Genomic DNA, 22,344 nt, shown 5'->3' with positions numbered 1-22,344 from the left:
TGGGGGAGGTGCTCTTTTTCCATTTCCAAGTTGAGGAGCCTGCGTCCATAGATACTTCCTGGTTGTGTGGCTGGCATGACTGCTTGGAGCTTCTTTTTGCCTTTTTTCCCACCAAAGCAGTACCTATTGATCTACTCACATTTGCATGTTTTCAAACTGCTAGGTTGACAGGAGCTAGGGCTAACAGTGGGAGCTCACCCTGTCCCGCGAATTCGAACTGCCAACTTCAAACTGTTAACCTTCGAACTGCCGACCTTCAGGTCAGCAGTTCAGCAGCACAAGGATTTACCCCATTGTGCCACCGTTTCCTTTGTGCTTTTTATTCTCTTCCAGCTTCTTAAATCAAGAGTGTATCCATACACATAACAAACCTTTGCTTTCCTTTACATTTGCAAGCAGCTCCTAGGAGTCCATTGTTAATCAGAAGTATCCACCCATTCATTCACCTTTTAGATTTAGCAAAATAAACCACATACTACACCTTCACTTTGAAATTTTAAGTAAGAGTACTTTAGAAAGAAAGCTGCTCACAGTAGTAGAAATATGTGAATTTTTCTTGTGAATTCCTGACGTTCTTGTTTGTCCGGAGCTTTGCATTTACAGCATAACAGGATTCAATAAAACACGCATAATGTGAACTACATCATTTTCAGATAATTTTAGATTCTTAAATTCAGGAAACTGCCACCATATATATATAAGTGAGAGAGATCACTCACATGCTGCGATGGGCTATTCTTACTCAAAGAACACTGCAGTGACTTCATGGTGACTGGTTTCACATGACTGGCAATGCAGAAGTTATGATGCCAAAAAAAGCTCAGTATGTGGTAATCTTTAACACAAAAAAGTGGGAGTTGAATATTTTAAATGAAATTAGCACAGGATATTTTTGGTCCTTGTGGAAACAGCACACGTAAAATTGGCATATGCTGTTAATAAAAGGGCTACAGATAAATAAACCCAGAGTGCTGACAAACGTTTAAAGGCCCTTTAAAGTTTGAAGTGTTATTAAAGCTGCAGAATGTAGGGAAAAGTTAAGTCAGATCTATTTTGGCAAATTGTCAGGAAGACCTGAATCTTAAAGGTATTTTCTCCTTCTGTCAGCAACAATGTGTTAAAAGTGTTTTACCCATGCTAGCAATATTTCGTGTTTCATCATATAAATGATATATGTGAGTGTGTGTGTGTATGTGTTAGTATACAATTTTAATAATTCTTTATGCAAATCTTACTATTTGATTTTAACTTGTTATGATCAAAAGTTTATGTTCCCTCTTTTTCATCATCTACTAAATAAGAGAGCCCGGGGGAAGGGAGGGAATGGATCAGAGTCCAGGCGGTTCCCGGGTTACAAACAAGATAGGTTCTGTAAGTACATTTTTAAAGTGTAATGGCAGCACAAAATATATTTATTTGGTTTTGGATAGCATGGGAAAAAGGTTAATACCCCAGTGGTGTTTGTTTTGTCTGTGCCTATTTTGCCCTCTGTTCCTGTGAGAATTAGATTTTGAAAAAATGGTGTTGTCGAAACAAGGATTGGTGATAAATCTTCAGCAGAGACACCTTTTCCCCATTATAACTCTTTGAGGAGTGAATTTCCATTCCTTGGGGTACATTTCACTCACTTCCTGTTGTCTCACCCCAATTTATAACTATGTCTATCAGATTTATACTCTGTCTTTTTCCAAGGATGGAAGACATTAAATAATTCTAAAAGCAGTTACATTCATTTGTAACTAAAGGCAGTCGTCAAGTTACAAACAAGTTACTAGTTTGTAGTTTGTAAGGCGACTGTCTTTAGTTACAAATGAATGTAACTGCTTTTAGAATTATTTCATGTCTTCCATCCTTGGAAAAAGGTAGAGTATAAATCCTATAGACAGACAGACCTCACTACTGTCCTGATTCTCCTTCAGGATTCTCTTTAATGCAGTGGTTCCCAATCTGTGGTCCATGAACTACCAGTGGTCCGCAAGAACTAAAATATGGTCTACTATACCATTGCAACAAGAGCTACTGGTCTCGAAAACCCTCTTATAGTGTTGAGACTTATTAAATCTGTTTTTTTGTGGGTGAGCAGATGGCAACTACTGGATGGCATATGTTCTGTATTAGAAACTAGTGCTGTTGTGATCTATCCAATGCCATTTTCTGAATCAGTACCCCAAATAACCAAACTGAATATAAAGTTGACCTTTCAGTGCTGATGTTGGAGAGTGATCCCTGGTTGAAGTGGTCCCTGGTCAAAAAAAAGTTCGGGAACCACAGCTTTAATGCCTTGTTGCATTGGGTCAAGCTTTGTTCCTTCTGCATCCTTTACTCTTTATCCAGTTTTCTATAAATCTTTCTCCTGTGACCAGGGTTTTACAGCCTGGAAATTAATGTTACACTGCCTTTCTTGTGGATCGAAATGAGGCATGGAGTTTCTGACTGTTGAGAGGGTAGCCTTTTTTTTTTTTTTTGTATTTTTGCCAAGTTGATAGCTACAGCTACATCCAGAGGCTCATTTCGGATCTTTGATTTGAAAAAAGAGTTGGGAGCTCTAAAATAGCCAACTTAATTGCACTGCTCACACAGCTTTATCTTTTTTCAAGATAATATGAGTCGTGTCAAGCCTAAAGATTGTCAATAGGATTTTGTTGCCATTTGCCAGAAGTGTGCTAAAGTTGCATATTCTTGAGTCTGAGGATATGTATTGGCTTATTAGATTCTAAAAAGCTTCATTCTTGGATTTCAATTTCAATTTTTTTTTTACCATTCAGTTTCAGAACAAAGAGTAGCTCTGTTTAAGACTATCAAAGCAGTTTCTCCAAAAGCTGTTGGTGTCAAAGAACTGGTTAATACTATTCCATTCTTTTTCAGGGACATGAGAGAAGCCTCCCACAGGATGGTAACACATCTGGGGGTCCCCTGGGCAACATCCTTGCAGACGGCCAGTTCTCTCATACCAGAAGCGACTTGCAGTATATTCTCAGTTCCCTTCTGACACAATAAAAACCTATGTGAACTACTGCATTTCTTTTATTCTAAGACACCCCCTCCCCCATATAAACATCTCTATAAATGGGGTGCATCTTAGAATTGCAGGTGCTTGTGTGTGTATCACTTTTTTGCTGGTAGTACTCAAATTAATGTTCATCTTTTAATTTGTGATATCTTAGAATCAAAGAAATACAATATTTATATCCCATTCATTTTGAATCAAAGTTAGTTTGCTTGAGACTGTGTCGTTCTTCTCTAAAATACAGGATCAATTTCCTTCTAAGGAACATTTGTGAGAAGTTAGTTGTAATGTGCTGTTATGGGAAATGTATGGTATTTACAAGGTCAGTGTGTCCTTTGTCTCAAATGCTGTTGCAAAGTTGGTGTATCTAATACACTGTGACAATATGTAATAGTGGGTATCCCCAAGCATTATTTTTGTAATTATTGTGACAGGTGTCAAGAGGACTATCATCAGGCTTTTTGTGTTTTGTTTATTGTAGTCATATGTTCTGTATTTTTCTGCGATGTGGTTTATTTTATTGTAACTTGTATCTTATGTTATTGTAATTTGTTGTATGGGATTGGCCTCATGTAAGCTGCCCCGAGTCCCCATTGGGGAGATGGTGGCGGGGTATAAGGAAAGATTATTATTATTATTATTATTATTATTATTATTCACATTTGCAAGACCAAGCTGATTCCAACATAACTCTTTTGTATAATTTAGCTCCTAGTTAAAGTGGATCAATAACATGTTGAGTATCTCTTGCTTCATTTTCTCCCAAAAAGTGCCTATGTGTTTCCTTGCATTAGCAGAGTCCTTGTAAGGGAATCCGGTTGGCAAATCAAGATTGAAAAATAGTTACTCAGGAATCTCTTAGTTATTTAAATGAATTGACACCTGCTGTCAGATAAACTACATCCCAGGATATTGAAGGAACTTGCTAGCATTCTGACAGAACCACTTGCCATCATTTTAAAGAAATGTTGGAGAATGGATGAAGTGCAATATTTTTTATCAATGATTTAGAAGATGAGGTGGAGGGAATCCTTATTAAATTCAGAGATTATGCAACAGCCAGGTGTGCCAGGCAGCTACCATATTGGAAAATAGGGCCAGAATTCAAAAACACCTTGATAAACACGAAATCCCAGCTGAATTTATTAAAATTAAATGCAACAGAAATTAATACAAATTTCTACATTTAGGCCAGAAAATGCAAATGCACAGGATGTAGGTTGGCTCATGTGAAAAGAAATTTTAGATTATTATTGAGGATAAAATTGAACCAGGATGATACTGCTCCATATAATGCATGGTATCTTAGCCTACATTAACACAAACATTGCCTCCAAGGCCTCATCTAGAGCACTGTGTTCTACCGTACCTTGAGAAGCCTGATTTGGCTATGGTGGTCCATGCCTTGGTTACATCCAGATTGGATTATTGCAATACATTCTGTGTGGGGCTGCCTTTGAAGATGGCCCGGAAACTGCAACTGGTACAAAGGTTGACAGCCAGGTTTCTAACTGGAGTTAATTACAGGTAACACATGATGCCCCTATTAAAGCAGCTCCACTGGCTGCTGATAAGTTTCTGGTCCCAATTCAAGGTGCAGGTGAAGACCTACAAAACCTTAAACAGGGAGTCCCTCCTCTCGCTTCCACCACCATCACAAGTATAGCTGGTGGGGACAAGGGAGAGGACCTCCTCAGTGGTGGCCCCCCGTCTTCCTCCCTGGGGAGATTAGGCAAGCCTTCACACTGTTCTCCGCCGTAGGGATTTGAAAACCTGTATTCGAGATGCATTAGTCCCTAGTTATATATGCTAAGTTCCTAAGTCGTCAGATATCACTCTGTTTGCACTTCATCCACTTTCTGTGTTTATATTGTGTTGGCATTGAATTTTTGCCTGTTGGTAGCCATCCTGAATCCCTCCTCAGAGGTTGTGAATGTACGGGGTATAAAAGTTCTAAATAATAATAAATAAATAAGCTAGAGAGCCGGCGTTGTCCGTAGACACCTCTAAGGTCATGTGGCTGGCATGACTGCATGGAGTACTGTTAACTTCCCACCGGAATTGGCTGTGGAATTGGAGTTGGAAGTCATGGAGTATGAATCAAAAACAATTTAGGGTGGAGTTGAAGTCAGTAGAAATGTGTCCTGACTCCAGCTTCAAAATAATATAACAATATATAAAGATAAAGGTTTCCTCTGACATTAAGTCTAGTCATATCTGATTCTGGGGGGGAGAGGGGTGCTCATCTCCATTTCTAACCTGAAGAGCCAGCATTGTCTGTAGACACCTCCAAAGTCATGTGGCCACTATGACTGCATGGAGCGCCATTACCTTCCCACAGAAGCGGTACCTATTGATCTACTCATATTGGTATGTTTTTGAACTGCTGGATTGACAGAAGCTGGGGCTAACGGGGAGCTCACTCTGCTCCCCAGGTCAGCAAGTTCAGCAGGAACGGTTTAATGTGCTGCGCCACCAGGGGCTCCCCTTAGAAGCTATAAAATACTATAAAATTGCTGTGGTTACCAAAGGTAAATGTGCTCAACCATGTGAAATAAGCTTTTTCTTTGAACAGCAGTAAAGATTGGTTTGGGCATATTTCGCAGGGACTTCTACCAAACCGTATCCAGTGATGGATAGTGACCCTATATAGCCATGGGATTCAACTGTGCTTGTGATCCATCCTAGAATCATTTCACTATGTTGCAGTGAACATAATGGACTATGTTGGATTATGTTGCAGAATTTGGAAGTGCTAACGTTATATTAGGCTACTCATCTATGCTTCAAACTATAATTGTAAATTGATTGGAAAATACTCATTTTGTAGGTCTTCAGCAGAAGAACTTGATGGTTCTGATTTGGTACTGGAAGATGTACATTCAGATGATGATTTGATGCTGAGAGATATCAACAGCTCTGATGAAGATGCTGATACCAATTCAGATTCCAGCAAAGGGGAGCTTGATACACAAGAAAACAAGCAGGTAGATATATCTTAGTCCTTTGGTATATCAGTACGATCAGTCCTCCCCATTCACTGGGCTTCAGGGCAGCAAACTCCCATGAAAGTGAAAAATCATGAATTAAAAATAAGTTATTTTTTCCCCGAGATAACAGTTTCCTTGGAAGTTCTAGGTTTTCCAGGATGGTCAACCTGACTTGGAAGATGGTCATAGAATCACACTGGAGGACCTAGAGATTCCTAGAGATAGCATTTTAAATCAAATTGTTGAATCATCAGACCCATAAAAGTTATAACTGCAAATGTGGAGGGACAACTATATTTGTTTTTAGCTGAATTGTAACCCTTCATTTGATTTTTTTTTTGTGGTAACTTCATAAGAAAACAAACAAAGTTTAAAAAAAATCAGCTGAAGTTAAAACAAATAAAATTGCCAGTTGCTGAATCACCATAATGTTAACTGGGAAAAAATTTTTTTTTTCTGACCATGCAACTCTGGACCCACTCAATTTCCTGTTGTCAAAACTTCCTGAGGCATAGTGATACATGATTATCTAACAACATGCAAGAAACATAATTGAGAAGTAAAAGTGGACAGTCTAGACCAGGCATGGGCAAACGTGGGCCCTCCAGGTGTTTTGGATTCCCAACTCCCACAATTCCTAACTGCCAGTATGGTGTAAGGGATTGTGGGAGTTGAAGTCCAAAACACCTGGAGGACCCAAGTTTTCCCTAGCATATGTAGAAATAAGACTAGCAAACATACTGTAGTTTCATTTTCTTGTTTCACTTAACTTCCTCTATTTTGATTCTAGCAGCTGCGTATCAAATTTCCAAACAATTGTCTTCTTCCTTGGCAGTGGCAAAAAAAAAGTCTGCAACTGAAAAGGGAAAATCATGTATGAACAGCTGGCTAATTTGGCTTATAGTCTGCGTGTCTCTTTATTAACATAACACATCACTTTTTTAAAAAATCCATATTTTCTAACGGAAATTAAGGGCCACCACTAGAACGGGCTTGTTTCTACCACTCTTTGCTCTAATAGTTTTCACAAGTGGACCAGGGCATTTAGGTAAATAGGTAAATAGATGTGTTAAAATATTTGATTGTATTTTAATGTATTTTATGGATTAGTGTATTATGAGGTTGTGATGTTTTTATACTATTGTCTATGAATCTTCTGTTGTGAACCAGCCTGAGTCCCTCTTCGGAGGTCGAGAAGACCAGGTTATAAAAGCTCTAAATAAATGAAAATAAATAAATAAATAGCTGTGTTCAGGCAGGCCCCAAGTTATGAACAAGATAGGTTATGTAGGTTGTTGCAGGTTTTTCAGGCTGTATAGCCGCGTTCTAGAAGCATTATCTCCTGATGTTTCGCCTGCATCTATGGCAAGCATCCTCAGAGGTTGTGAGATCCTCTGAGGGTGCCTACCAAGATGCAGGCGAAATGTCAGGAGAGAATGCTTCTAGACCAGTGTTTCTCAACCTGTGGGTCCCCAAGTGTTTTCGCCTAAACTCCCAGAAATCCCAGCGAGTTTACCATCTGTTAGGATTTCTGGGAGTTGAAGGCCTAAACATCTGGGGACTCACAGGTTGAGAACCACTGTTCTAGAACATAGCCATACAGTCCAAAAAACCTTCAACAACCCAGTAATTCCGGCCATGAAAGCCTTTGACAGTACATAGGTTCTTAAGGCTTGTTCTTAAGTTGAGTTTGTATGTAAGTTGAAACAGATAAATTGCTCAAGTATAACTCCAACCACACACACACACACAATATAAGCAAGCTTTGGATAGCACAGGGAAGGGTTAACACCTCTGTGGTATTTGTTTTTCTGTTTCTGCCCCTGTTCAGAAGATTTAGATAACCTGTTTTCCAAACCATTAGTGGACCTCTACTGTATACAGAGTTTCTTATAATATAAAGTATACTGTTTTTAGCAGACCAGTTCTGTCATTGTATCATTTTTAAACCGTACACAGAAATAATTTGATCCCACAATGTCTTGACTTAGAAATGTCAATTAAAGTATTTATTGAGCTCCAGTTGCTACTCTCTTGCAGTGAGTGACATTTAAGGCAGAATCTGATGGTTTCTCCAGAAAATTAAAATATTTATATATTTCTTGAATTCGTATCCTGCCTTTTTCTCTAAGTGAGATCCAATTCAAAGTGATTCAACACGAACAGTTAATCGAACCCTACTTAGATGTATTCTAAGTGTGAATATGCTTTATGTTTTCACCTTATACAAATGATATGGCAATGTCCAATTATAGTGGGAAGTTTATGTATAAGAAAATAAGATTTTTTTGATTAATGTATTTTTATAGATTCTTGCCCATATGTTTGCCTTCAGTAAAGTTTCATTTTATTTGCAGATTAAAGCTGCTGGGAAGAAAACAAAAGTTTATCATATTGCTAAAGAAATCATGAGTTCAGAAAAAGTGTAAGTGTCTAGTAAAGTAAAGGTAAAGGTTTCCCCTGACATGAAATCTAGTCGAGTCCAACTCTGGGGGGTGGTGCTCATCTCCATTTCTAAGCCAAAGAGCCAGCATTGTCCACAGACACCTCCAAGGTCATGTGGCCAGCATGACTGCATGAAGCGCTGTTACTAATATGGAATATGGAATGAAATAAGTACATGTGGGTACATTTCCTTTTGCAAATGAGATAATTTGTTTCTTCTTTTTCTAATAGGTTTGTGGATGTGCTAAAGCTTTTACACATTGTAAGTATTTCACTTTGTCCATATGTATGTTAGGTTGAAAGTTAATCATTTCTGAAATTCTTTACAGAAGCAGCATTTGTACAATGTTATTGATTCTCCGTTTCGCAAAACAGCAAAATATCCCATTTAAGCAAAAGCATTAAACTCCTGCAACTTTTTTATACATAAGCAGAAACTGGACTGCAATCAAAAAGTTTTGACTGGACGTTAGAACTCGGAGCATGTTCTGTTTTAAGCTACAATTATTTTTAAGGCTTCAGGGTGAAAGGCAGAGATACTGAAAGGAAGGATAAAGATGACAGGCAGGAATTCGTGCACATTCCCTGCCAGGGCAGAATGCAGTAGAGCAAGAGGATGTTTTCTTAAGGGTTGTTTTCCTCTTTGACTTTGAAAATTCATTGTGTGTACACAGGTGAAACGTCATATAATTCAGAGAATGTATACCACAAATCTAATTTGTTTATGGTAGTTTGATATGTCAGGTAGGTCGTCTGTGCTGAGAAAGGAAATGACACATGTTGTCAGTTCTATGGGGCTGCTAGAATTGAGGGAGGGAAGAAGCTTGTTGCCTTTAATAAATCAAAAAGGACGGCTGCTTGTCGGCATTTATCATAGAATCACAGAATCATTGAGTTGGAAGAGATCTCATGGGCCATCCAGTCCAACTCTGCCAAGAAGCAGGGAAATCGCATTCAAAGTACCCCTGACAGATGGCCATCCAGCCTCTATTTAAAAGCCTCCAAAGAAGGAGCCTCCACTCTGGAGCAGAGAGTTCCACTACTGAACAGCTCTCACAGTTAGGAAGTTTTTGTTGGAGCATGCAAGAAATCAGTTAGTGTGTGTGTGTCAACTGTAAAATAAGATCCACAAAGCCGATTAGTTGGGCTATGACCAGGGAGATAGCTGAGCCTGGGACTTTTGGATACTGTTACATTTTTCAGGCTTGAGCTATGCAGGTGCTTGCAGAGAGGCAGAGAGAGGCAGAGTTTGGAGTGTACTCTTGCTTCATAAGCTGCTGGAAGGCGTTTCCTACATGAACAAATAAAGACCATTTTAAATCTCTCTAAAAGGACATTATGTGAGTGGATGCAACTGATCACATGATTGTAAATAACAAATGCAGAAGAAAATGAATCTGAGGAAATGGGGAAAACTAAACTGGAGGGTTTGGGGAGTTTGGGAATATTAAATCTAAGCCAAAAATGGGAGGGGGGCTTTCAGAGGGTTTCAGACCCACACAAGGACCTCATAGGACCCACAGACCACACAATGGAATTAGTAACAATCCCCCCCCCCCCACCTTTCTATGTCACCAAGTTAAAACTTGATTGTTCAGGTTTGACATTCAGTGACCAGAAACTAAGGGCCATTTGTTAGCTCAGGACCTTTTAATATCATAGTCAGTCTTCCCTAAAACTAAAAGAAAAAAATGTCTTGGAACCTCTTCAAATCGAAAGTGAAGACTCTAATCTGTGGCCACTTATTAATAGCAGTAGAGTGCAATTCAATTTTTTTAATGGTGGCGGGTTGGGTCATATCACTTATTAGCCAGGTGTCATGCAAAATGACATCACCAGGAACTGTCCTTTGTAATTATAAAAGGCAGTGAGCACCTGGCTGCTAAATTTCTCTTACATTTGCAAGAAGTTGCAGAAGTACTTTTTTAAAAATATAAAGTGCTCAAAACTTTTTATTACTATCAAGAAAGCAACACCTGTAACCCATTAACATTTATTAGAGTCATCAAGCCTGTCCTGGGAGTCTACTGGGAGCTGTATATGCATATTAGAAACTGATGTAAATGCACAGTAGATCCTAAAGATGGACAGGTGTGCTTTTAATATTAAAATTAAAGATGATCAGATTTCCTGTAAGGAATTATCTGATATAAAAAGGATATTTTAAAAGAAGTATAGTTAGAAACATCCAATAATAATAATAAAAATAATACCCAAAATGCAGACTGCAAGGAAGCTGATGAAACCATTGATCATACCCTCAGCTGCTGCAAGAAAATCACACGGACAGACTACAAACAGAGGCACAATTCTGTGGCCCCAATGATTCATTGGAACTTATGTCACAAGTACCACCTGCCAGTAGTAAAGAACTGGGAGTGATCAGAAACCTGAAAAGGTAGTGGAAAATTAACTCGCAAAAATACTGTGGGACTTTCGAATCCAGACTGACAAAGTTTTGGAACACAATACACCAGACTTCACAATTGTGGAAAAGAAAAAAGTTTGGATTATTGATGTCTCTATACCGGGTAACAGTCGTATTGAGGAAAAACAACAGGAAAAACTCGGCTGTTATCAGGACCTCAAAATCGAACTGCAAAGGCGCTGGCATAAACCAGTACAGGTAGTTCCAGTGGTCATCGGCACACTGAGTGCCGTGCCAAAAGATCTCAGCCGGCATTTGGAAACAATAAACAATGACAAAATCACAATCTGTCAACTGCAACAGTCCACCTTACTTGGATCTGCACGCATCATTCGAAAATACATCACACAGTCCTAGACACTTAGGAAGTGTTTGACTTGTGATTTTGTGATACGAAATCCAGCATATAGATCCCGTTTGTTGTGACATACTGTGTTTTTGTGTCAGTAAAATAATAATAATATAATTACAAGTACCACCTGCCAGTAGTAAAGAACTGTTGGGATCATAAACTTGCAAAGGTAGTGGATAATGAACACACAAAAATACTGTGGGACTTTTGAATCCAAACTGACAAAGTTTTGGAACACAATACACCAGACCGCACAATTATGGAAAAGAAAAAAGTTTGGATTATTGATGTCGCCATACCAGGTGACAGTCGAATTGACAAAAAAACAACAGGAAAAACTCAGCCATTATCAAAACATCAGAATCGAACCGCAAAGGCTCTGGCATACACCAGTAGGCAAATATTCAATGCCTTTAAAATCACATGAGACACACAAACAAAGTCAAGGCTTCTCCTATCATTTCCGGCTTCTGGAGGTGGTGCTCATCCCTGGCTCAGGGAGGTGCTTTTCTCCATTTTTAAGATGAGCCTGTGTTGTCACTTCCTGGTCATGTGGCCGGCAAGATTGTTTGGAGCATCTCTTTGCCATTTCCCGCCAAAGCAGTACCTATTTATCTACTCACATTTGCATGTTTTCAAACTGCTAAGTTGGCAGAAGCTGGAGTTGACAGATGAGAGCTCACCCTATCTTGCAGATTTGAACTGCCTACCTTCAGGTCAGCAGTTCAGCCAGCCTTCAGGTCAGCAGTTCAGCAGCACAAGGGCGTAACCCATTGTTCCAACTATAAAATTACTATAGTTTGTTTGTTGCATTCTGAACCATGAAACTTTTAACTGGTGTATCCTTACATTACAACATTATAAATATTTAAAAACTTGTAGCATTTCAGAAGCATCTTGTAATGGACTATTTGTGAAGAGGTTTGCTAGAGCCTGTCTTCCTTTGGCCTTTACTAAATAATTGAAAATCACTGAATGCCAAAAACCAAAAACAAAACAATAAACAAGAGGGGGAGAGAACAAAATACTGTACTGATTTCAAGTAAAACCAGAACAAATGAATTTCCTGTTTTAACTGCTCATATTACAGACAAATTTTGATCCGTCGTCTTGTGCGAGAACGACCGCGGAGCCTCAAAATGTTAGACTGATAGCCCTGCAGTTGTTCAGATTCAATGTTTCCTTTTTCACGTGGCAGATAGCATACCACTGCTTTTATTTTCTTTGGAGGATGGGTGGTATAAACCCGGTACAGAGTGAAAGGGAGAGGAAGGAACAAAGTTGTAAAGCATAAGCCATATGGAACCATAGTCACTGTTATTAGCTTTTGACTGTTGTACACTCATGAATAAGTGTATTCAAGATCAGGACACAATACTAATTTGGTTTATGCATGTTAAGAGCATGTGCACATTCCCAGCATATCCCCGCATGTATTTTAAGTGTGCCTGTTGGTGTTATGAATGTTGTGTTTTGCTTAAGGTTCTCTAAAGCTACTGTGCTCCATCTGGACTTTACTGGGTGTAATAATTGCTTGGGTTATTTTTGTGTGTGAAGGCAGTGTCTGAAAGTCATAAAAACCCCAGGAGTGTAAAAAAGCTTGTTAAGTTTTGTGTCGCCAGTTGATTTCCAAAAGACAATAAAACACTACATTTCCATATGAATAGAACCATCTGTTTTGTGGGTTTTTAAAAAAACCTAGTGCACTAAACTCCTTGGTGCCAAAAGCTGTCCTTCTCATTTCTCCCTTGAGTCATCTAGTTTCAAAAGAAGCTGCAAGGAAAGAAAACCTGAGTGAGGAAGGGAATTGCTCACCAATATTTATACCCCCCACTAGATTGTGTGGGAGGCTGTTTTGTTCACCGAAGAACACCGTTCAGACAATTGTGCCTAATTTCACATACTTTTTGACTTCATGTACATTTGTGCATTGATACACATGACAGAGTAATGTGTAATCTGGCAAAAGTGAATTTAGGCATACAGTGAATTACCTGTAGGGAGACAAACCACCTGATGCATTCATCACCCCTAAAAAGAAACACAAGGATGAACTAACCTGGACACAGCATATTATTTGAAAACACAGAAATGCTGGATCACCCTAACAACCACATGCCAGACCACACAGAGAAGCCATTGAAATCCACAAGCATGTGGACAATTTAACATAAAAGGGGAAACCATGAAAATGAACAAAATCTGACTACCAATATTTAAAAACTCTAAAATCAGGACAGTAAATCAAGAGCAACACTCAAAAAGCAGGGGAATTCCAGACAAGAATCAATCAGGGCCAGCTAATATCTCTCAACAAAGGATCCCCCATGCATCAACAAGCCAGGCTTTGAAGCTACAAGGCTATTAAATGCTAATCAAGCTGGCCAACTGCAACATTCACACTTGCCTCAAGCAGGCAAGAGTATTTCTCCTATCCTAGATATTCCACAGATATAGAAACCCCACTTACCTAGTTTCCAACAGACCCCTCAGCCTCTGAGGATGGTTGCCATAGATGTGGGTGAAACATCAGGAGAGAATGCTTCTGGAACATGCCCATACAGGCCAGAAAACTCACAGCAACCCAACACAAGGAGAGTTGCAGCAAAGAGGACATATTTGAACACTCCTTCGCATCCTGATGATTGATAAACGAAGAGATAATGCTTTCAGTCTAACCTGATGTCTCCAGCATGCAGATGTTTGACTTGTGAGTGACTCAGGAGGTTATGTGAGAATAAGAGTGAGCCCCAGATTTCTGTTGAAATGTACGAGCAGGTATCCTCCTATTGCAGCATTTAGATTTGCAGATGATAAGGGTTGATTCACACATTAGATGTAAACGTGGGTGGTGGATGGATGGTATAAACCCAGCAAAAGCCCTGTCAATAGTTTGCAAGTTTTAATATTAAATAAAGGTTTGCAAATATATATATACACATGGAAGAAGGGCTGGAGGTTGCTGCCACAGCCATATAATATATCTACCAATAAGTTTACCCTTGGGGTACTTGTCCAGTCCTAGGGAACTTTGACAAACAGGTTTGCTTTGTCTGTACAATGGTCATGCTGTAACCTACATTGTAGCTGGGCAAGCAGTTTCTCAGAAGACATGTGTTCTTTGTTTCCCAATTGCACTGTAATAGGATTTCCGGGATGCGGTGGCACATGCTTCTAGGCAGCTTGGAAAGCCAATAATTGAAGACAGGATCCTGAATCAGATCCTGACCTACCTACCTCAACTATATGAGCTCAATCGAGATCTCTTGAGAGAACTAGAAGAACGTCTGTCTCACTGGTAATTATGCCACTTTTTTTACTAACAGGGACATTAATTCTAGAATATATCTCCTTTGTGGTAAAGCCCTTATTTTAGATCACAAAGATAACTTCTCATGTTAAATATCTAATTTGTAATGTGGCTATTTACATATAATGATATTATAAAATGCATAGTTACAAGTAAACATTACATATGTAATAGTGTCTTTTTGCATTCCTTCATACCAGTAATTTACAACTAGACTAGTTTTTGCATAGCCAAAGAAGATCCTAGTTTCCTTTTCACATTTTACTTTCCAAGCCTTGGCCCCCTTCTACGCTGTCCTATAGTCCAGGATCTGATCCCAGATTATCTGATTATCCAAGATTATATGGCAGTGGGGACTCAGGGCCCTTCCAGATAGGCCCTATATCTCAGGATATGAGCCCAGGTTTTCTGCATTAAACTGGATTATAGGAGTCCACACTTGCCAGATAATCTGGGGTTAAACAGAAAACCTGGGATGAGATCCTGGGATATAGGGCCCTCATATAATTCAGTTCAAAGCAGATAATCTGGGATCAGATCCTGGGATATAGGCCAGTATAGATCCACCCTAAGAAACTCTTTGATGGGTGAATGTGGAATTACTATGGGAAAAATCTGACATGACATTCACAGGATTCAGCCTCTAATATCATGGGGCAAATATTTCTTACTATAGTTAGTGTATTAAATCAGTTGCTCAGTAATAAATAAACACATACGGTAGGCAAATCTTACTGATTTGTTGACTCAAGTATCTGGGTTTAGGTCTGTATGTTTCTAAACAAAAAGCCTGGTGGGATGGAGATTGTATATCTGTATTTGGCAGGTACAAGGTTTAATTCTTCATGGTGGTAAATTCCAGGGTTGACCATCAGAGAATTGCTGATATATTTGTGAAAAAAGGACCTTATTTAAAGATGTATTCAACGTACATCAAAGAATTTGAAAGGAATATCACCCTCTTAGAGGAGCAGTGCAAGAAGAACCCAGGATTTGCTGCTGTCGTTCGAGATTTTGAGGTAACTAAATTTGACACGCTTTTGAGTTTCCACAAAAACTTTCATCTTGTTTGGTGATCTCTTTATAGAGTATCAGAATACAAAACATATTTGTTATCTTGCCAGATGTTTTCACTTGTTTTACATATGAGTAGAAGTTATTTTCCAACTCTATCATTCTATATAATTTAATTTGCCAAATCTCCATTCAAAACTGTTACAGTCAAGCATACACTGGTATAATGTCTTGTAGAACATTGGTTAGGAAGTGTCTATTTCCTTTAATAGATTAATTTTATGGAATTTCTAATTGGTATAGTAATGAATTATTGCAACCAAAAATAGTTTCAAGAATGTTACAGTCGAGCTAAATGGTAGCTAGCAAATTGAATTGCAGGAGATGTAACTTCACTACTTTGCAGGAGATGTAACTTCACTACTCTTTTTCATGTTTAAGTTATGAGTGTCCAGAGAACCATGCAATAAATGTTTCTTGGGTCCCATGTAGAAGGAGAGGTGGAATACAGCTTAATTAAATTTAATAAACCTATCCTTAAATAGGTAAATGTAAGTAATAGGCCATTTCCCTCTATTAGCATGTACTTTGTTAGACCACCTCTCACGCTGAACAAAAGCTGTACTAGATGATCTACAGCAGTGCTACTTAAAGTGATTGTCCATGGACTGCTATTGGTTTCTAGGAAAAGAATAAATAGTTGATGGAGACCAACACGATGTTGGTCCTGGCATGATGCTGAAAAACCTGCCCATCTATTATATCTGATAGCTTAAGAAGCAGTGGTCTGCAGGATCCTTTCTAACCTATGATTCAATGATTGGTGCATGCCCTGGATTCACAAAGAATGGGGAGGGGGGGTTCATGACTGAGCTTTAGCACAGCAGGTTAACCACAAGGTGCAAGAAGTCTTGCCAAACAAAACATTGGCAGTTCAAAGCCCAGGTCTGGGTTGAGCACCCAATCTTCAGTCCAAACCTAGCAGATTGAAAACAGGTATGAGTAGATAAATAGGTAACGCTCAGCGGGGAGGTATTTTAATAGCACCATAAGGAAATACCAGTTTCTTTAAATCCAGTTTCTTTAAATCCAAGTGAACCTATGGTCTTCTGATAGTATAAATCCAATTAAGACTTATTTCATCCTGCAACAGCAAGAATAGGCTCCTTCTTTGGAAGCTTTTAAACAGAGGCTGGATGGCCATCTGTCAGGGGTGATTTGAATGCAATATTCCTGCTTCTTGGCAGGGGGTTGGACTGGATGGCCCATGAGGTCTCTTCCAACGCTTTGATTCTATGATTCTATGAATAGTTTAAAAGAATGTATTGTCGAAGGCTTTCATGGCTGGAATCACTAGGTTCTTGTGGGTTTTTTCGGGCTCTATAGCCCGAAAAAACCCACAAGAACCTAGTTTAAAAGAATGCTAGAATTCTTGGTGGTTTGCCTTTCAGATGAGCCCCCGATGTGCCCATCTAGCACTTAAGCACTACTTGCTGAAGCCGGTCCAGAGGATCCCCCAGTACAGACTGCTTTTGACAGGTAAGAAACAAGCCAATTGCTATTCTTGTGTGTGTGAAAAGCTTGGGAAAGTTGTCTTTTTGGTCTTCTTGAACAGCACTGGCTGGGGATTCCTTTTCCAAATTTTGTGTGTGGCAGTCTCATTTTCTGAAGAATATGTTAACCTGAATTAAACTCTCTGATAAAATTACTACAGTAGAGTCTCGCTTATCCAACCTTTGCTCATCCAACCTTATGTATTATCCAATGCAGTCTTCCTCCTGCCCGGATCCACAGCTGTTTCAATACATTGCAATGTTTTGGTGCTAAATTTGTAAATGCCATAGTTACATAACGTTACTGTGTATTGAACTGCTTTTTCTGTTGATTTGTTGTAAAACATGGTGTTTGGTGCTTTATTTGTAAAATCATAATGTAATTTGACAATTTGACATTTAATAGGCTTTTATAATAATAATAATAATAATAATAATAACAACAACAACTTTATTTATATTCCGCTCTATCTCCCTGAAGGGACTCAGTATAGATTCCAAACATAAAGGCAAACATTCAATGCCTGTACACAACGATACATCCATACTAACAAAATTTAAACAACCTAACATATAAACACAAATTATAACTCAACAACTAAAATTCAATAAAAAAAAACACAGCCTATTATAACAGACATAAGACAAAACATCAAACATTGAATGGAAACAATAATTTTACTTTTCCTTGGGGCAAATTGATTAATCATTGGTCATGATATCTATTGAGCTGGTGCGGTAAGCAGGGCACAGATACACATGGCAACTATTAATCAGGGGTATAATGGTAGTATTACCAACTACTATTCCTCCTCCTCATAAGCCAGTGAGCTAAGGTATGTCTTCAGCTGTTTCTTGAAAGCAGGGAGGAAGAGGGCCATCTTTAAATCCTCAGGAAGGGAGTTCCAGAGGTGGCGGCAGCCACAGAGAAGGCTCTTTCTCTTGTTCCCACCAGCCGTGCTTGGGACGGGGATGGAACTGAGATGAGGATCTCCTCCGATGACCTCAGTGTCCGAGCTGGTCTATAGAGGGAGATGTGATTTGTAAATAGTCTGGACATAAACTGTTTAGGGCTTTAAAGGTAAGAACCAGCACTTTCCTTAGTTTTTGCTTATCCAACATTCTGCTGGCCCGTTTATGTTGGATAAGCGAGACTCTACTGTGTTTAGGAAGAAAATGGAATGCCCTATTTCAGGGCAGACTAAAATGCAAAAGAAGGAAAGCATGATCTTGGATCTTTTTCTGTTAAATACATTTTGATGGAGATAAGTATCAGACATATGATGTTAGACTATGTTTCCACAGCTGTTCAGTCCTGTTCCTGCTGTTCAGGATAGAGCAGTATTGATTTCAAAGGCAAAAGGGAGACTCTGAAAACTGAGATAATACAAATATTGTTTTTATCATAAATGTTGATCTATGCATAATTTGATGTTTTGGTGAGGCTACTGAGATTATGCATAGTTGGTTTAAAAATGCATATTCTACCCATACTTTGATCTCTTCTTAACACTGGATTCCTAAAATATTTAGTTGAAGCCAATGACACTCAACTGAGTAAGCATTGCTTCTGTGTTAATACACATTGACCTAGGCTGCAAGTCATTTTCACAGTTGTATGTTAACAGGGAGAAGTGTTTTCCTCTCTAAGATCTGGTTCTCCAGCTTTAAAAATAAAGGTTTAGAGATATACTATAGTGCATAAATGTTATACATAGTATCATGGAAACTAGCTATCGCACTTTTGAAACTCCTTCTTTTCCTTTAAAAATTAACATTTTGTTCAAGCTACTAATAAAAACTGTGGCAAAATTACTTTTTGATTTGTAACAGTGGTTGGTAATGGTTCATAACTCCACACCTGATGAGGGATGGAGACCCTGGTGGCGCAGTGTGTTAAACCTTTGTGGCGGCAGGCCTGAAGACCGACAGTTCGGAGGTTCGAATTTGGGGAGAGCTTGAATGAACTCCCTCTTTCAGCTCCAGATCCCCATGTGGGGACATGAGCGAAGCTTCCCACAAGGATGGTAAAACATCAAAATATCCAGGTGTCCCCTGGGCAACATCCTTGCAGATGGCCAATTCTCTCACACCAAAAGCGACTTGCAGTTTCTCAAGTTACTCCTGACACACAAAAAACCCAATAATATGAAACATAGATGGAAAGTTCCAAGTTGTGACCTTTTCCATGAAGAAAATATTGGTGCAATGTTTTAATTATATGTAAGACAAAAAAGAGAGAATTGTATCTCCTCTAATTCAGACATGGGCAAACTTCAGCCCTCCAGGTGTTTTGGGCTTCAACTCCCACAATTCCTAATAGCCATGATTGTGGGAGTTGAAATCCAACATATTTGGAGGGCTGAAGTTGGCCCATGCCTTCTTTAATCCCACTTTATAGCTCCTTTAATTCTGTTTCTGACAATCTCCATCCTGCCTTTAGAGATAAATCTTTTTGTTGCTTCCTGATTTGTATATGGAAGTTGGACATGTTACACAGATAATGTTTTACATATCTTGATCTAGTGAGTTCCACTGCTGAACAGCTCTCACACTTATGAAGTTCTGGTTGGAGCATGCAAGAAATCAGTTAGCGTGTGTATGTCAACTGTAAAATAAGATCCACAAAGGTGATTTTTGGGCTATGTCCAGGGAGAAGGCTGAGCCTGGGACTTTTGGATACTGTTTTCAGGCTTGAGCTATGCAGGTGCTTGCAGAGAGGCAGAGTATGGAGTGTACTCTTGCTTCATAAACTGCTGGAAGGAGTTTCCTACATGGACAAAGAAAGACCATTTTAAATCTATCTAAAAGGACATTATGTGAATGGATACAACTGATTGTAAATATGTTGTTCCGAATTACGAAGAGTGAACTACTTATTCTTTATTGACCATCTGTGTGGCACATTACCTTTCTCTGGCAAGACAGTGTGTGGGCTAATCAAACATGAACTACACATGGTTTATTTTACATTACGCCACAGTTCCTCCTAATGTTCAGGTGGAATCTCCTTTCCTGTAGTTTGAAGTCATTGTTCTGCATCCTAGTCTCAGGGCAACAGAAAACAAGCTGTAAGAGAAAATGAAAACAAAACAATGATGTGTTTATGTCTTTTTAATACCATCAAAAGTGATATGTGTGTCTTCTTGGCACTGGAATAAACTTATGCTATTTTAATAACTTTTTTAGGAAAATCTGCTATTATTTAGCTATGTAGTACTTTTATTTGATGTCATTCCTAATGAGACTGGGAGTGCTTTGCTAAATAGTAACTCAGTGTCAGCCAGATACTTTCTCCCTTCTGAAATGAAAACTTTCCCCCTCTATTACCTTCTTATTTCTGCAGGGTTCCTGAAAAAACGTTAGCTTCTATTGCCAAAGATACAGAAAGGACTGTTTGTGCTGACTTAGTGAATTCCAAACGGTTCAGGCTTCCTTATCCTGTTTTGTTTTTCTTGTATCATGTTAGTGCATTGGCAGGTCAGAAGCTCTAAATGTTGGTTTTAACCTTGTTGCTCTTAGCCTTTGGAAAGTTTAAGAGACCATGGAGCCAAATGTAGAAGGAAATCATTTCACCACCTATCCTTCCTCCATGACAATTGCTCTTCAGTGAGCTGTGTTTTATGTTTTAAGTATTCTTTTTATGGCAAAGGGCTTTCAGATTACAGTACTATTTCAAGTACAAATAAGAAAACAGGTGATTAATCTAGGTCATGTGTTTAGGAGGGAACTGTGTACAGTAAGTGTCAAACATACATGACTCATTCCAGAAAAAGATTAATATTAACATTAATCACTACTTTGAGTCTTTTACATGGAGCTACGTGCCAATAAGAACTACCATATATACTGGAGTATAAGCCGATCTGAATATAAGCCGAGGCACCTAATTTTACCACAAAAAACTTGGAAAATGTATTGACTCGAGTATAGGCTGAGAGTGGGAAATGCAGCAGCTACTGGTAAATTTCAAAATAAAAATAGATACCAATAAAATCACATTAATTGAAGCATCAGTAGGTTAAATGTTTTTCAATATTTACATAAAACTGTAATTTAAAATAAGGCTGTCCAACCATTATTCTCACCGCCTTCCATGTAAATGTGCTTATGTATCCTTCCAATAACAATAAAAAGAGTAAAATAATAAATGTAATAATAATAAAAATAATAATAGAGTAAAATAATGCAAATATAATAATAACAACAATAATAGAGTAAAATAATAAATGTAATAATATCAATAATAATAAAGTGAAATAATTGTAATAATAACAATAATAAAGTGAAATAGTAATAATAAAATAGAGTAAAATAATAAATGTAATAATAATAAATAGAGTAAAATAATAAATGTAACAATAATAAAGTAAAATAAATGTAATAATAAAAACAATAATAGAGTAAAATAATAAATGTAATAATAAAACAATAATAGAGTAAAATAATAAATGTAACAATAATAATAACAACAGAGTAAAATAATAAATAGCCTTGACTCGAGTATAAGCCGAGGGGGTCTTTTTCATCCTTAAAAAGGGCTGAAAACTAGACTTATACTCTAGTATAAATGGTACTTCATTTTTGGATGCTAGCAGCTAGAAGACTCCATATAGATAATATATAATACCTGTGAACACACATAGTGTTTGTTGATAAAAAGTAAAAAGTAACAATGGGTAAACATTCAGATTCCAAATGTTGGTGCCTTCAAGACACCTGTTCAGACATTATGAATTATTCTTGCTCTAATCGTCTTGCATGCACTGCTGTTTCTATATTTCTTTAGCTAAGTAAGATTATTTTTGGCATGGACCTTCCACTTGCTATTCAAGGAAAGCATGGAATTAGATCCAGGTGTTGAGGCTTTGTGGTAGCACATGTTATCCCAGATCAGAGATTATTCTTGAAGAAAAACATGTTGACATTTCAAATAAAAATGGTAAATGAAAAAGACTGATTAGAATCGACTAACCTTGATGTTCTGGATAGTGAAACTATAAGTACATCCTATCGTCATGAATTTGTGTTAGATTTTGAATTTGCTTGGGAATTTGACTGCAAGTTCAGTTAGGTTATGATAAGAAATTCTATCCAGAGTGAGTGACACATTTTCTATAGCACATTTTCATGGACAAGAGTCCACTCTGTCAGATGGATGAAGTCTTTCTGCTCAATTCCTCTACAGGTTATGACATGTTCATTTGTTGCTCTTCAAGTTTCCGTGTGATGTTCAATCCCACTC

The 22,344-nt window shown here is 38.2% G+C and overlaps 1 protein-coding gene across 1 annotated transcript in view; it reads left to right on the top strand.

The window, feature by feature from the left end:
- Positions 1–22,344, top strand: part of FGD6 (FYVE, RhoGEF and PH domain containing 6) — a 72,540-nt gene that overhangs the window by 25,510 nt on the left and 24,686 nt on the right. Inside the window, exons 3-8 of the mRNA XM_060777302.2 lie at positions 5,838–5,994; positions 8,355–8,422; positions 8,674–8,704; positions 14,369–14,520; positions 15,395–15,551; positions 16,998–17,085. Coding sequence (XP_060633285.2) covers positions 5,838–5,994; positions 8,355–8,422; positions 8,674–8,704; positions 14,369–14,520; positions 15,395–15,551; positions 16,998–17,085 — 653 coding nt within the window. The remainder of the gene's footprint in view (positions 1–5,837; positions 5,995–8,354; positions 8,423–8,673; positions 8,705–14,368; positions 14,521–15,394; positions 15,552–16,997; positions 17,086–22,344) is intronic.

Source organism: Anolis sagrei, chromosome 5 (genome assembly GCF_037176765.1).
Source record: "Anolis sagrei isolate rAnoSag1 chromosome 5, rAnoSag1.mat, whole genome shotgun sequence".
Classification (NCBI taxonomy): Eukaryota; Metazoa; Chordata; class Lepidosauria; order Squamata; family Dactyloidae; genus Anolis; species Anolis sagrei.
Note: the sequence above shows the minus strand (reverse complement) of the source record. Positions and strands in the feature narration are given on the sequence as shown.